Genomic DNA, 15,192 nt, shown 5'->3' with positions numbered 1-15,192 from the left:
ACCCCCTTAGCAGCTCTGCTCAGCCAGACAAAGACAAACCCCTTCATTGGTTCATCCCATATCTATCTCCTCCTGTTTTTATCCTACTCTTCCTCCACAGAGTTCAAAGCGCCCTCCCCCCCCCCCGTATCCCCAGAACAGCCCTGTGAGGTAGGTCAGAAAGGGCAAGACGAAGGTCAACCTTTAAAGAAATTTATCTCTCATGGAGTCCTGGTTGAAGAGGATTCTTGTTTTGCAAGCAGGCATTCGGAGTGGCTCTGGACTTTCAGTAGACGCCACACCTTCTGGGAAATGCCACGGCCCCAATGCAGTCCCTTGCTCTAAGACTTTTCCTCTCCTGCCCCTTCCCCCAGCCTTCCAGACCATCTCATTTGCAACCTCGAACCCGATGCTGTGAGCCCGCTCAGCCCAAACGAAGCCCTCACCCTGGCAGGGAGGATCAGCGAGAACTGCAGGATAACCCACAGGAAGTGCCTGAAGAGCGGCGAGGTGAGCATCCAGGTAAGCATCGCAACTGGGCTTCGGTTCGGACGTTGTAACTCCGCCTGTGAGAGGATCTGGGAGGGAAAGGGTTAAGAGAATTATCTCGCTCGGGGACTTTGGGCAGTTGGCCCCTTCCTCTCCTCAAAGGTCAGATGTTGAGCCTCTTTGACCACTGCTTGCCTTCCGCTGCATCTTATATAGAGCCAGTTTGGTGTAGTGGTGAGAAGCAGTGGACTCTAATCTGGGACAACCGCGTTTGATCCTCCACTCCTCCACATGCAGCCAGCTGGGTGATCTTGGACCAGTCACGGCCCTCTCATAGCAGTTCTCTCAAGAGCTCTCTCAGTCCCACCTGCCTCACAGGGTGTCTGTTGTGGGGAGAGGAAGGGAAGGAGATTGGAAGCTGCTCTGAGACTCCGTGTGAAGTGCGGGGTATAAATCCAACCTCTTCCTCCTCCTCTTCTTCTTCTTGAACATATGACGCTGCCTTATACTGAATCAGACCCTGGGTCCATCAAAGTCAGTATTGTCTACTCAGACTGGCAGCGGCTCTCCAGGGACTCAAGCTGAGATTTTTCACACCTACTTGCCTGGACCCTTTTTTAGTTGGAGATGTCAGGGATTGAACCTGGGACCTTCTGCTTCCCAAGCAGATGCTCTACCACTGAGCCACCTTCCCTCCCTCCAGAACTGTCTACTCAGACTGGCAGTGGCTCTCCAGGGTCTCCAGCGGAGGTTTTTCACGCCTACTTGCCTGGACCCTTTTGAGTTGGAGATGCCGGGGATTGAACCTGGGACCTTCTCCTTCCCAAGCAGATGCTCTACCACTGAGCCACCGTCCCTCTTCTTTCTCCTCCTCTCTTCTTCCGTCTCTAACCTGGGCTTGGAGCTGTAGCAAGTTAATCTGTTCACAATAAGTTAAATGTACCTGTAAGATGTGCTTCTATCGTTGAAAGTAAAATTTCCCTCTCTCGTTACCCTTGGAGTCAGATCATCTTTGTAATTCATTTGAACAGAATGCAAGGCAAATGATTTTTCTTGTTACATTTAACCCAACACTTGGGACTCTCCCAATAGAGTTGTCAACCTCCAGCTGGAAACTGGAGATCTCCGGGGACTGCAGTGACTCTCCAGATGACAGAGGGCAGCTCCCCTGGAGAAAGCCACTGCCGGTTTGGAGGGTGGAGTCTCCGGCCTCGTACCCCACTGAAGTCCCCCCTCTCCAAACCCCGCCCTCTCCAGGTGTATCCCAACCCAGAGCTGGCAACCGTACAAGCCCTCGGAGAATTTAACAACAGAGGAAAAGGAACAAGGGGATTTTAAAAAGGCACAGCTGCCCCCACTCTGTACCATAAGGACGGTTGCCAGCTCCAGGTTGGGAAATACCTGGAAATTCAGGGGGCGGGGCCTGAGGAAGGGGAGGGCTGGGGGGGGAGGGACTTCAATGGGGCACAGTGCCCTAGAGGCCACCCCCCATGGTAGTCATTGTCTCCAGGGGAACTGATTTCTGTCAACTGGAGATCAGTTGCATTAGCAGGTCTTAGGGTTGCCAAGTCCAATTCAAGAAATATCTGTGGACTTTGGGGGCGGAGCCAGGAGACTTTGGGGGTGGAGCCAGGAGACATTAGGGGTGGAGCCAAGATCAAGGCTGTGACAAGCATCATTGAACTCCAAAGGGAGTTCTGGCCATCGCATTTAAAGGGACGTTTTCAATTCCTTCCTTCCGTAGGAAATCATAAAGGATAGGGGCACCTTCTTTTGTGGCTCATAGAATTGGACCCCCTGGTCCAAAATTTTTGAAACTTGGTGGGTATTTTGGGGAGAGGCTCTAGATGCCATACTAAAAATCTGGTGCCTCTACCCCAAAAAACAGCCCCTGCAGAGCCCCAGATACCCGTGGATCAATTCTCCATGATTTTCTATGGGAATAAACCTCCATAAGGAATAATAGAGTTCCCAGCAGACATTTCCCTCCCCTCCTGCTTTCTGACAACCCTGAAGCGGGGGGAGGGCCTCCAAACCCCTGCCCCCACCTGGGGATTGGCAACCCTAGCAGATCTCCAGGCCATGGCTGGAGGCTGGCAACTCAAGAGTCACAGGCAGGCATCCAAGATGGTATCCAGTCACCGCCTGACCCCTTGATCCAGAAAGCTCTCTAATTCTTTGAGGGGGGGGGGTTCTCTCTCTCTCTCATCAGGTTGCCGCTTCACTGGTCAGCAAATTCCACGAATTCTCTCCAGAAGTCCTGACCTCCCTGGGCCACGTGGCTGTCGGGATCTCGGTGTCCCAGATCGAGTTGGGGATCCGCAACGTCTCGGCCTCCCTGCCTTTCCTGGCCAAAGTCCGGGGCTGGAAAACACACCAGGCGGAAGCCATTTTGAGGAAGCTTTTCTATTCCGGATACCAGGTGAAAAGAGCCTTTCCCCCACGCACACCCTCTTTCCTAATAAACTACTTAGAAGGCAACACAAAGCGGCAGAGAGGGACAGAGACAGAGCATCACCGGGGTAGTCTGTGATTCTGCCCAAAAACGGTTCCTCGGGGCTAGAACCGCTGAAAGCGTGGGCTTCTTGTGGGTCTGTGGATGTCTTGCTGTTCACTGCAGCCAAACCTTGCCCTCAGTTAGGAAATGTCGAAAGAGTGCCCATGGCTTTTGCCAGAAAGAAGAAAGAAAGAAAGAAAGAAAGAAAGAAAGAAAGAAAGAAAGAAAGAAAGAAAGAAAGAAAGAAAGAAAGAAAGAAAGAAAGAGAAAAGAAAAGAAAAGAAAAGAAAAGAAAAGAAAAGAAAAGAAATCCGTTGATGCAAATTGCCTGGAAATGTTTCTTTGAATCCCTTCCCCTGTCAATAACAGCACTGGTGCTATTGTGACCCAGTAGAGTTTTCCAGGCAAAAGACATCCAGAGGTGGTTTGCCGTTGCCTGCCTCTGCGTACCAACCCTGGACTTCCTTGGAGGTCTCCTACCCGAGTAGTAACCCTTGCTTAACCAGCTGACCATGCTTAACGTCCAAGATTGATGAGAGATCAAGTTAGTCTGAGTCACCCAGGTCGGAGTGTCAAAAACAGTTGTTGTTCAGTCACACAATCGAGTCCAACTCTTTGCGACCCCATGGACAAGGTCATGCCAGGCCCTCCTGTTTTCCACCACCCTCCGAAGTCTGCTCAAGTTCGTGTTTGTTGCATCAGTAACGCTGTCCAGCCATCTCCTCTTTTGCCGTCCCCTTCTTCTTTTGCCTTCTGTCTTTCCCAGCATCAGGATCTTCTCCAGTGAGGGCTCCCTTCTCATTTGGTGGCCAAAGTATTTGAGCTTCACCTTCAGCATCTGACCTTCCAGGGAACAGTCTGGGTTGATTTCCCTTAGGACTGGCTGATTGGATCTTCTTGCAGTCCAAGGGACTCTCAAGAGTCTTCTCAAGCACCACATCTCAAAAGCATCTATTCTGCGCTCAAAACAGTAGCTACATGCAAAAAGAGGGTTTAGAAAAGAACTCAAGTGGACGATATTAGGGTTTCCACCTCTGGGTTAGGAAATACCTGGGGATTCTGAGAGGGAGAGAAGAGACCAAGGTACAATGTCATAAAGTCCATAAGCCAAAGCAGCCATTTTCTCTGAGGGAACTGGTCTCCTTCATCCGGAGATCCACCGTAATAATGGGAGATCTCCAGGCCCCGTCGGGAGGTTGGCAACCTTACTTGACATACAGCTGATCCTTTCCCATTTGCAGATTCAGGATGGAAGGAGTCTGGCAGCTCTTGGTAGCTTGGTGGTTGGCCTGGACCACAACCGCCTGCAAGGGGTACCTCCTGACACAGTCTTGGACGCCCTTCAAGTCCCCGGATTCGCCACGCAACTGGAGCACCTGTCACCCCCCCAGAAAGCAGTGTTTGTAGAAAAGGTGAGTCCTCCTTGTGTGAGCTTAGAAACTCAAGTCCCAGGGGAAGGGCTATGGCTCTGTGAAAAAACCTCCGCTTGGCATGCAGAAGGCCCCCAGGGGGGATGGGAAATAGGGTTGCCAATTCCCCAGGTGGGGGCAGGGGATCCCCCGGATTGGAGGCCGTTCCACCCTCAAAGTCTCCTGGCTCCACCCCCAAAGTCCCCAGATATTTCTTGAAGTGGATTTGGCAACCCTAGTGGGAAAAGACCTTTCTCTGCCTGAGACTCTGGAAAGCAGCTGCCAACCCGAGCAGGCAATACTGACCTTGATGGGCCGACAGTCTGGTTCGGTAGAAGGCAGCTTCGGGTGTGTTAAAAAGAGTGTGTAACATATGAAGTGCGTCAGTGTTGGGGGGTGGCAGGAATTTGGGGGTGGCTGCCATGAGGTTGGGCCAAGCCACAAAATTCTGGAAGTTCCAAGCCAAGAATCCTCCTACAACAGATGAAATCACTTTCCACTGGGGAGTCCCTGCAGAGGTCAAGGGGGGAAATCTTCTGAACAGGGGGGGAGCATGATGTCCACATAATCCAGCCCATGCATGGATGTTGACCTCATTTTGGGCAGGAGCTCACAGGAGCGGAACTTCAGAACTTCTACATCAGGGGTAGCCAATGGTAGCTCTCCAGATGTTTTTTGCCTACAACTCCCATCAGCCCCAGCCATTGGCCATGCTGGCTGGGGCTGATGGGAGTTGTAGGCAAAAAACATCTGGAGAGCTACCGTTGGCCAACCCTGATGTAGAAGTTCTGAAGCTCTGAAGCATGGCCAATGGCTGGGGCTGATGGGAGTTGTAGGCAAAAAAAACATCTGGAGAGCTACCGTTGGCTACCCCGTTCTACATTTTATTGTGCTTTCTTTTTTACCCCCCCCCCCAAAAAAAATACTTGCTTATGGGCTCCATCGTTCAAACCCCCTGTGAGAATTTTGCTAAAGATTTGACAAACTTTCTAATATTTTCCCCCACAAAAAAAAAAATGGGGAAATAACCCAAACCTATCAAGCAGACAGATGGAAATCTTCCTCATGCCACTGTGGCCACGAACGAGAAAGTCATTTAAAAAGTATGATGGGAGTCAGGTTTTGGGACAACAGTTAATAATTCAAGAAGCATCTCAAGGTTGATGCTGAGCTGATCATTTAGTACGCCTTCCGATGATGTCAGGGGGGTGAGGCATTTTCAAATGAGCTACACAAATGAGTTGTGCCAATGAGGTCCGGCACCTCTTTTTCCACGAAATGACCCTTGTGTGGATGCACGGTGGTTATTTGAAATTTGTGAGAACTGCATGTCAGTATATTACTAGGGGGAAAGTGTAGATGATGATGATGATATTGGATTTATATCCCGCCCTCCACTCCGAAGGGTCTCAGAGCGGCTCACAATCTCCTTTCCCTTCCTCCCCCACAACAGACACCCTGTGAGGTAGATGAAGATATTGGATTTATATCCCGCCCACCACTCCGAAGACTCTCAGAGCGGCTCACAATCTCCTTTCCCTTCCTCCCCCACAACAGACACCCTGTGAGGTGGGTGGGGCTAAGAGGGCTCTCACAGCAGCTGCCCTTTCAAGGACATCTCTGCCAGAGCTCTGGCTGACCCAAGGCCATTCCAGCAGCTGCAAGTGGAGCAGTGGGGAATCAAACCCGGTTCTCCCAGATAAGAGAGCTATGGCTGACCCAAGGCCATTCCAGCAACTGCAAGTGGAGGAGTGGGGAATCAAACCCGGTTCTCCCAGATAAGAGAGCTATGGCTGACCCAAGGCCATCCCAGCAGCTGCAAGTGGAAGAGTGGGGAATCAAACCCGGTTCTCCCAGATAAGAGAGCTATGGCTGACCCAAGGCCATTCCAGCAGCTGCAAGGGGAAGAGTGGGGAATCAAACCTGGTTCTCCCAGATAAGAGAGCTATGGCTGACCCAAGGCCATTCCAACAGCTGCAAGTGGAAGAGTGGGGAATCAAACCCGGTTCTCCCAGATAAGAGTCCACACACTTAACCACTACACCAGACTGGCTCTCCAGATGACTGGGGAAGGCAATGGCAATCCAGATGACTCTCCAGATGACTGGGGAAGGCAATGGCAAACCACCCCATAAAAAGTCTGCCATGAAAATGTTGTGATGCAACGTCACCCCAGAGTCGGAAACAACTGGTGCTTGCACAGGGAGACGACCTTGACCTTTTAAAAATATATAAATGAGAATGGAGGGAGGGGGGAATTCCAAACCTAAGAAGGAAGAGGTCTCACCATTTTGGCGCATGCCATTTTGGCACCATTGGCTACACTTCGTCTTCTCTCTTGGGCCATGGAAACCGTCCCGACAAGTTTGAGAGGTGGGGCCGGTATTCTTTCCCAAACGCCGAGGGATGTTGCCAGATTATGGCAGTTGGTGTTCACTGAACCGGAGCTGCACACAACTGCCTTCATCACTTCTGTCAGGTTCAGCTTACCCCCGCGTGCCTTAAAAACAACTTGTTTGGGGAGCTGCCGTAGCTGGAATTTATCTTTTGTGTCACAAGAGCTGGGAGAAGTCAGGCCAACACTTGACGTTCCTTCGGTCTTACCTTTCTCTGACACCGCAGGAGGAAGTAGATTAACCTTTTTTTAAGGTTCTCTGTTCCAAATAACTATTGGCCACTGGGAGGGGGTAGACACTCCCAGGATCTAAGAGCTTCCACCCCTTGGCCTCCTTTATTTGCACACCCCACAAGCCGCTTAGTAAGCAAGCTAAGAACTGTAGCAAATTTAGCAACCCGAGGAAGAGGGGATTGGACAAACACATGGAGCAGAGGTCCATCAGTGGCTATTAGCCACAGCATATTGTTGGAACTCTTTGTCTGGGGCAAGCGATGCTCTGTATTCTCGGTGCTTGTGGGGGACAACAGTGGGAGGACTTCTAGTGCCCTGGCCCCACTGATGGACCTCCTGATGGCCCCCGGGTTTTTTTGGCCACTGTGTGACACAGAGCGTTGGACTGGAGGGGACACTGGCCTGATCCAACAGGGCTTCTCTTATGTTCTTATGTGACACAGAGTGTTGGACTGGAGGGGCCATTGGCCTGATCCAACATGGCTTCTCTTATGTTCTTATGTGACACAGTGTTGGATTGGATGGGCCATTGGCCTGATCTAACATGGCTTCTCTTATGTTCTTATGTGACACAGAGTGTTGGACTGGATGGGCCATTGGCCTGATCGAACATGGCTTCTCTTATGTGACACAGAGTGTTGGACTGGATGGGCCATTGGCCTGATCCAACATGGCTTCTCTTATGTTCTTATGTGACACAGAGCGTTGGACTGGATGGGCCATTGGCCTGATCCAACATGGCTTCTCTTATGTTCTGATTCGAATCTTGCCCCTTCTGTCGACTCAGTGGATGACCTTACACGGGCTACCTATTCCCAGCTTCAATCTCTTCCCGGCATATAGGGCTAAATTGACCTACCTTACAGGGCTGTGGTGAGAGAATGTTCATAAAAGCACTTTTTACAACATTCACTGTAGCATAATGGTAAAGTGCATGTTTTTGCCTTTTTAAAAAAATAAAATAAAATCCCAGATTCTCATATCAGCAGCTGGGAAGAGAAGACCGTTGGAGATAGCGTTGCCAATATCCAGGTGGGGTCTGGAAGCCTCCCAGGATTACAGCTGATCTCTAGATTACGGAGCTCACTTTCCTCTGGAGAAAATGGAGGATGGACTCTACAGGTCCCTCCCCTCCATAAACCCCACCTTCCCTAGACTCCATTCCTAAAACTTCCAGGAATTCCCTGCCCTGGGGTTGGCAACCGTAGCTACCAATCAGAGTGGACATTTCTGGTGAGTTAGATCATGAAGAAGGGTTGGGAAGGAGAAGAAGACTGCAGATTTATACCCCGCCCTTCTCTGAATCAGAGACCCAGAGCAGCTCACAATCTCCTTTATCCCCTTCCCCCACAACAGACACCCTGTGAGGTGGGTGGGGCTGAGAGGGCTCTCCCAGCAGCTGCCCTTTCAAGGACAACTCCTACAAGAGCTATGGCTGACCCGAGGCCATTCCAGGAGGTGCAAGTGAAGGAGTGGGGAATCAAACCCGGTCCTTCTCCCAGATAAGAGAGCTCTGGCTGACCCAAGGCCATTCCAGCAGGTGCAAGTGGAGGAGTGGGGAATCCAGCCCGGTTCTCCCAGATAAGAGAGCTATGGCTGACCCAAGGCCATTCCAGCAGGTGCAAGTGGAGGAGTGGGGAATCAAACCCGGTTCTCCCAGATAAGAGTCCGCACACTTAACCACTACACCAAACTGGCTTTCATAGCAGAAGGTAACCAAACTGGGACTCATGGCAGAAAGTCCCAGGTTCGATTCCTGGCATCTCCAGTTAGAATAACCAAGTAGGAGGTGATGGGAAAGACTTTCTCTGCCTAAGACTCTGGAGAGCAGCTGCCAGTCTGAGTAGACAATACTGACCTATGAAGGTAGATCCATGACAGACCACGTGCCTTACACAGAGAGAGTTCCAGCATCTCCAGCTTTACTCTGCTCTGGTAAGACCTCACCTGGAGTCTTGTGTTCAGTTTTGGGCACCACATTTTAAGAAGGATCTAGACAAACTGGAAGGGTTCCAGAGGAGGGCGAGGAAGATGGTGAGGGGTCTGGAGAACAAGTCCTATGAAGAAAGGTTGAAAGAGTAGGGCATGTTTAGCCTGAAAAGGAGACAGCTGAGAGGTAATAGGATCACCATTTTCAAGTACTTGAAGGACTGTCATGGAGAGGATGGGGTGGAATTGTTTTCTGTGGCCCCAGAAGGTAGGACCGAAACCAATGGGTTGAAATTAAATCAAAAGAGTTTCCGGCTCAACATTAGGAAGAACTTCCTGACCGTTAGAGCGATTCCTCAGTGGAACAGGCTTCCTCCTCGGGAGGTGGTGGGCTCTCTTTCTTTGGAGGTTTTAAAACAGAGGCTAGATGGTCATCTGACAGCAATGAAGATCCTGTGAATTTAGGGGGAGGGGTTTGTGAGTTTAGAGTGGTTCCTCAGTGGAACAGGCTTCCTCAGGAGGTGGTGTGGGCTCTCCTTCCTTGGAGGTTTTTCAACAGAGGCTAGATGGCCATCTGACAGTGATGAAGATCCTGTGAATTTAGGGGGAGGGGTTTGTGAGTTTAGATCGGTTCCTCAGTGGAACAGGCTTCCTCAGGAGGTGGTGTGGGCTTCCTTGGAGGTTTTTCAACAGAGGCTAGATGGCCATCTGACAGTGAAGAAGATCCTATGAATTTAGGGGGAGGGGCTTGTGAGTTTCCTGCATTGTGCAGGGGGTTGGACTAGATGACCCTAGAGGTCCCTTCCAACTCTATGATTCTATGAAAGGAGCTCGAGCAGGAGGTGACAGGAAACAGCTTTCTCTGCCGGAGGCCCCGGAGATCCACCTGCAGAGCGGCCAACAACAAGGGTTTCGCTCCTGACAAAGCAGCTCCTTGAAGTTCAGTTCCGTCTTCCAGCTCATTGCTGCTACAGACGGATTCAATGACTTGGTGAAGCACATCCCCAGCGAGCTGGCTCCCTCAGAGTCCTTGTTGATTTCTCTCCGCAGGCCGCCGTGTTTTTCGATGACGTCATCAAGACCGTCCATAATTTCAGCAGGTATAGCCGCTCTGGTTCCCCCGCACCACCAGTGCCAGACTGAATCCTGTGGAGGCCCCCAGGCAGTCGAAATCTTGGGGGGGGGCCGCAAATCATCTCAGAGTCTGAGTGCCTGCCCCACCGCCCACGACCCCCACTGCAGCCTGCAGGCACCTTCTTAAAAGCCCCTTTGACTAAGCTGCAGGGGAGTGACAGAGAGAGGCAAACTTGGCGACAACACCAGCGGCAGCCGCACCAGGCAAGTCAGGCAAAGAGCAGCTCAGTTGCTCGCTGCTTGTGCAAGCTGGAAAGGCTGCAACCAGGAGGGAAACCGGGGAGGGGGGAGAAGCCAACCTGGTGCCTCTAAAGGCATAGAGACCCAAAAGCTAGTGCCTACCTGGCTTAGTTGTCAATACGGTTCTGTGCGCCCCCCCTCCCCCCAACATTTGGCTGAATTTTTGTCTGGCAGAGGAAAAGGGAGGGACGTCAGATTAATCCATAGTAATGTAGAAATAAATTGGGAGAAGGGAGATGGTTCCCTTGATTTCCGAGTGCTGCATTTTCACACAGGGATATTATGCTCCCCCCCCCACCCCTATATACCTTGGGTTTTCTTTTCACAGAAAAGGATTCTTTTCTTTCTTTGACAAATGGGAGCTGAACATTCAGTAGAACGGTCTGGAATGTTTAAGGTCCCTCTAAGCCAAGTCATTGCGAGCTAGCTCACAGTTTTTTAGCCTCTGGCTCATACATTTTCACCTTAGCTTAGGGGAAATGGCCCCAGAGTACACTGGTTTTGTTTTTAAACATACGATAAGTTTATTTTAGAAACTCCAAGTTATGCAGAACTTCGTTGGGTGAAGTAGTATCGAGTAGATTAATTCCATATATATAACAAAATTCTACTATGCATAAGGTGCTATGGTATATATAAAATTGTAGAACATCTCATTTCGCATTTAAGATAACATCCAGCTCGCCAATCAATCAATCAATAGGTAAATAAATAAATATCTTCTAAGGATAAATTAACTGGTAATGGGGCTAGAATTTTGACTCTTAAGCTAAGAATCATGCCTTGCTCCATCCCAAGCCAAACCAAAGGGAATATTTAAATGCAAAGAGAAAGGAGGGATAGCATGAGTTAGAAAGAATTACAGTGAGAGAAACTGAAAGTAAGTTGTGTTAATAGGTGAGATGTGTTTAAACTCGGTATATTCCACAACGTTAATGTCAGTAGCTCAGGAAGTAGAATTTTTGCTCACAAGACTCCACAGCTTAGAGGGAACATTGGTTACCGGCTCTGGGTTGGGGAATTCCTGGCGTCCTGTCTCATGTGTCCACTGGACAAGCTTCTTTGATGAGGGGGGCGTGCAATAGAGGGGCCTCTCCCTGCCCTCTGAATCCCATATGGGAGAAGACAATCCTTCTAGATACCCCAGTTCCAAGCTACGTTGGGCTTCAAGGAACAAGACCAGCACATGCCAAACTCCCCACATTAAAGCGAGTGGTGTAGCATTAGGAGACGCTTAACGTATCCTCTGGATCAACCTTCCCCCCCACCCCCAAATGGGGCCTTTCCCCGGGAGCCGATTCTTCCCAAGAGCTGAGTAGGTCCACCTCATTGACCGTCCTGCTTTCTTTTCCAGCCTCTGTTCCTCCATCTTGCACGGTTTCACCTGCACTGCCGCCAGCAATTTGGACACCGTGAGACTCCAAGAACTCGCCAAGGTCATGAAAGAGAAGAAGGTCCATCTGGGGAAAGATCAGGTGGGTTGGCCTCTGTAGAGGCTTTTACCAGAATTCAGATCCGGACACTTAACAGATCTCTCCAAGGTCAGTCGTGCCAGGCTTTGCCAGGATATCTTCTCAGGTCTAGAAATCTAAGTCTGAAATACATGAGATGGTGCTGTAGAGCATACATAAGAGTGCTTTTCCAGACATAGCGGAAAACGGAAACGTTCAGAAAAATCGGGAAAAAATGCTACATTAGCACTTCTTTTTTTCTTTTCCAGATTGAAAGTCATTCTGTTACTTTAGAAACATAAAATATGACTACGGACAATTTTACTTGGCATGAAATTATCACAACTAGCATATTAAAAATATAGTGTATCCAAACAATTATTGCAAACAGAATTTACTTTTTACATAATATTTATTTGTAATTGTAACAAAAGGAGCAACCATCTCCTGAACTGTTTACATGGAAAAGACCAAAAAAAAAAAAAACCCCTCCACAAAATAATTTTTAAAAATCCAGAAGTAACAATTATTCATATTTCCTTTCCACAGTATTAAATAAAAATAAAAAAACTCATTCTCATAAGAAGAATCGAAGAGGGGGGAAGTGTACAGAAGGGAGTGGAGGACTAAGTTTCAATGAATGGGCACAGCCTAGGGCTTGCTTGTCCTCAGTGTACAGAAATTAGAATAATCTGATACCATACACATTTTTTAGAAATGTTTTGGAAAATATTTGAACATCTTGACTTAAAATATTTTATTCATTATGTTAAAATAAAACATTCCGTAATCAATTTTTTTCTTTTCTTCAATTTTTCCAGTTTTTCGGAAAAAAACAAAAAAGGCTTCAGGGAAAAAAACGAGGGGGGGGGGACGTTTTTTCCCCAAATTTTCCGCGGGGTTTTCTGGGCCTTCACATCTCTAATTTAACTTATGTGTTTTTTCCACAGCTGCTCTGTCTAGTTGACAGGTTGATGCTGCATAATGTTTCCCATGATTTCAATGACTATCCAGAAGACCTGGTGCTGTTTGTAAGGTAAAAGATGGGTGTCCTTCCTTCCTCCCTTCCCTCCTTCCTCCCTCCCTCCCTTCCTTCCCTTCTCCCTCCCTCCCTCCTTCCTTCCTTCCTTCCTTCCTTCCTTCCTTCCTTCCTTCCTCCCTCCCTTCCTTCCTTCCAGCAATAAAATGGCTGCTGCAGGAGGCGGAGCCAATCCCAAAACGGCTGCCACAGCTTAACTTCAGCAATGCAGTTCAGATCCTTGTGCAGTAGTGGTAGCTGCTGCCAAAGCAACATTTTTAAAAATCCACCCAGCCAATCAAATCTCTAGCAGTCAATCAGACATCTTGCTGGCTGAAAGCCTTACCTGCCCCTGCCCATTTCCTAAAAACACTTGATGGGTCCAGAAAAGGTGCCAGTGGGTGCCCCTGAACCTCTGGGCACGGTGATGGGAATCTCTGTTGTAAGCAATTCTAAACAATCTAACTGGGGGGAAACCTATAGCTGGTTGTGATCCCTCAGTCTGCTGCCTGTTACCTCATGTAGCTGCAAGTGTCAAGATTCTTGAACAAGAATCAGGGAGGGGGTGTCAGAGTCTCTGTATGAGTCCCTGGGCGTTCTCTTGCAAATAGGCAAGAATTCAGACTCCCTCAAGCCAGTCCTAGTTTTCGTAGCAGCCGTTTAGTAAGAACTTGAGAAGAAAATAGTTCCTAGTTCGGCTGTCCATCTCCAATACGCAGATGTGCTGGATCAGTGCATTGGCTGGAGGGGGGACAGAGCTGAATCTCCTGCTTGTCAAGAGTCATGGGTGTGAATTATGCACCAAGATACAAAACCACAAGGTCTGTTCATATTTCTAGTCCTTCTGATTATGGCACAATTGGAAGCTGCAAGGAGTACTTTGCCCGTGTCGGGAAAGCCAACATAGACGTGCTGGAGAAAGGTTCATCCCAACGCAAGCAGCTGCTGGCGGAAGCCTTGGATTGTCTGGTAGGTAAAGAACCCTGGGCTCTTAGCTGGTGGAAGCAAATAGCACGGCTCTGCCAGGCTGTGCTTCCACAGATGGGGCAGTATCTGGGTACCAAAGCCTATCTGTCCCCAAACTTCCAAATGCAGCCCCCGCTGAGATTTCCCCAAAGCGGGTTTCAGGATGAATACCCTGGCCCCTGTAACCAGAATCTCAAGTCAAAAATTCCAGTGGCTGAACTGAAATCAGCAATACTGCCATCAGGTTTGTTGCGCTCAGAAATCTAGAGGGTTCTCTGACAGGTGTGTCCAGCATTGCTGTTATGTAGATTGCACGCCAAACCATCAGACCTTACCAAAACTCATAACACCACTTTCCATACAAAGGAGACTTCTGAATACTACGGAGCCCATGATGCAGTGGGCTATAGAACAAGAAATGTACATACCACAGTCAGGAGTTGGCTGAATTCCAACAGAGATCTCAGAGCTCTAGAGGAAATGTACTTTATGCTCCTACTTCTTCACCCAAAGGGTGATTAACATGTGGAATTCACTGCCACAGGAGGCGGTGGCGGCCACAAGCATGGCCACCTTCAAGAGGGGTTTAGATAAAAATATGGAGCAGAGGTCCATAAGTGGCTATTAGCCACAGTGTGCGTGTATATATAAAATTTTTTGCCACTGTGTGACACAGAGTGTTGGACTGGATGGGCCGTTGGCCTGATCCAACATGGCTTCTCTTATGTTCTTATGTTCCTAGTCCAATAGGATCCAGGGGCAGGGCGGGGCGGGGGGAGCGTGATCCAGGTTGGGAAACTCCTGGAGATTTGGGGATGTAGCCTGGGGAGGGCAGGAATCTAAGTGGGGTACAATGCCACAACCCTCCAATACATCAATTTTCTCCAAGGAAACTGATCTCTGTAGTCTGGAGATGAGCTGTGTTTCCAGGAGATCCCCAGGTCCCACCTGGAGGTTGGCATCCCTACCAGGTTCCTATCTGCTCCTTATTCCCATAATCCCAGTTTGAAATGTGCTCAGTGGTAACAATTATTATCTATCCCTCCCACTGGAGAAGGTAGGACGATGAAGTTAAACAAGTAGATTAATTGTGTGGTTCAATAGTGGATCGATAGTGCAATCCTATAAACAGTTATACTTTTCTAAGTCCACTGAAGTTAGTGGATCAGCTTAACTGTGTTTAGGATTACACTGTCCGCTGATTAAACCGCAGAAGTCGTTATTTATCAAAAAGGCTGAACGTTAAGGAGACATTTCTTTAGTGACTGAGGCTATTTGGATTCAAATATATTAGGGAATGACAAGGAAAAGATGAAAATTGGCCCTAACACCGGTTTGGACGGTTGAATTTAAAATTTACCTAACACTTTTTGTCCGGTACTGAGATTAGTTGATCAGTTGAGAAACAGATTATTAATCCACAAAAAATTCTGTATTCAGTTGACAATTCC

At 48.8% G+C, this 15,192-nt stretch overlaps 1 protein-coding gene across 1 annotated transcript in view; it reads left to right on the top strand.

Annotated features, from left to right (window-relative positions):
* The first annotated feature begins 2,550 nt into the window (after positions 1–2,550).
* The window catches only part of MSLN (mesothelin), a 31,016-nt gene continuing 18,374 nt past the window's right edge, over positions 2,551–15,192 (top strand). The window contains exons 1-7 of the mRNA XM_060261009.1: positions 2,551–2,598; positions 2,681–2,890; positions 4,207–4,377; positions 9,983–10,032; positions 11,661–11,781; positions 12,708–12,793; positions 13,615–13,744. Of these exons, the coding sequence (XP_060116992.1) occupies positions 2,551–2,598; positions 2,681–2,890; positions 4,207–4,377; positions 9,983–10,032; positions 11,661–11,781; positions 12,708–12,793; positions 13,615–13,744 (816 nt within the window). The remainder of the gene's footprint in view (positions 2,599–2,680; positions 2,891–4,206; positions 4,378–9,982; positions 10,033–11,660; positions 11,782–12,707; positions 12,794–13,614; positions 13,745–15,192) is intronic.

Source organism: Heteronotia binoei, chromosome 20, assembly GCF_032191835.1.
Source record: "Heteronotia binoei isolate CCM8104 ecotype False Entrance Well chromosome 20, APGP_CSIRO_Hbin_v1, whole genome shotgun sequence".
NCBI lineage: Eukaryota > Metazoa > Chordata > Lepidosauria > Squamata > Gekkonidae > Heteronotia > Heteronotia binoei.
Note: the sequence above shows the minus strand (reverse complement) of the source record. Positions and strands in the feature narration are given on the sequence as shown.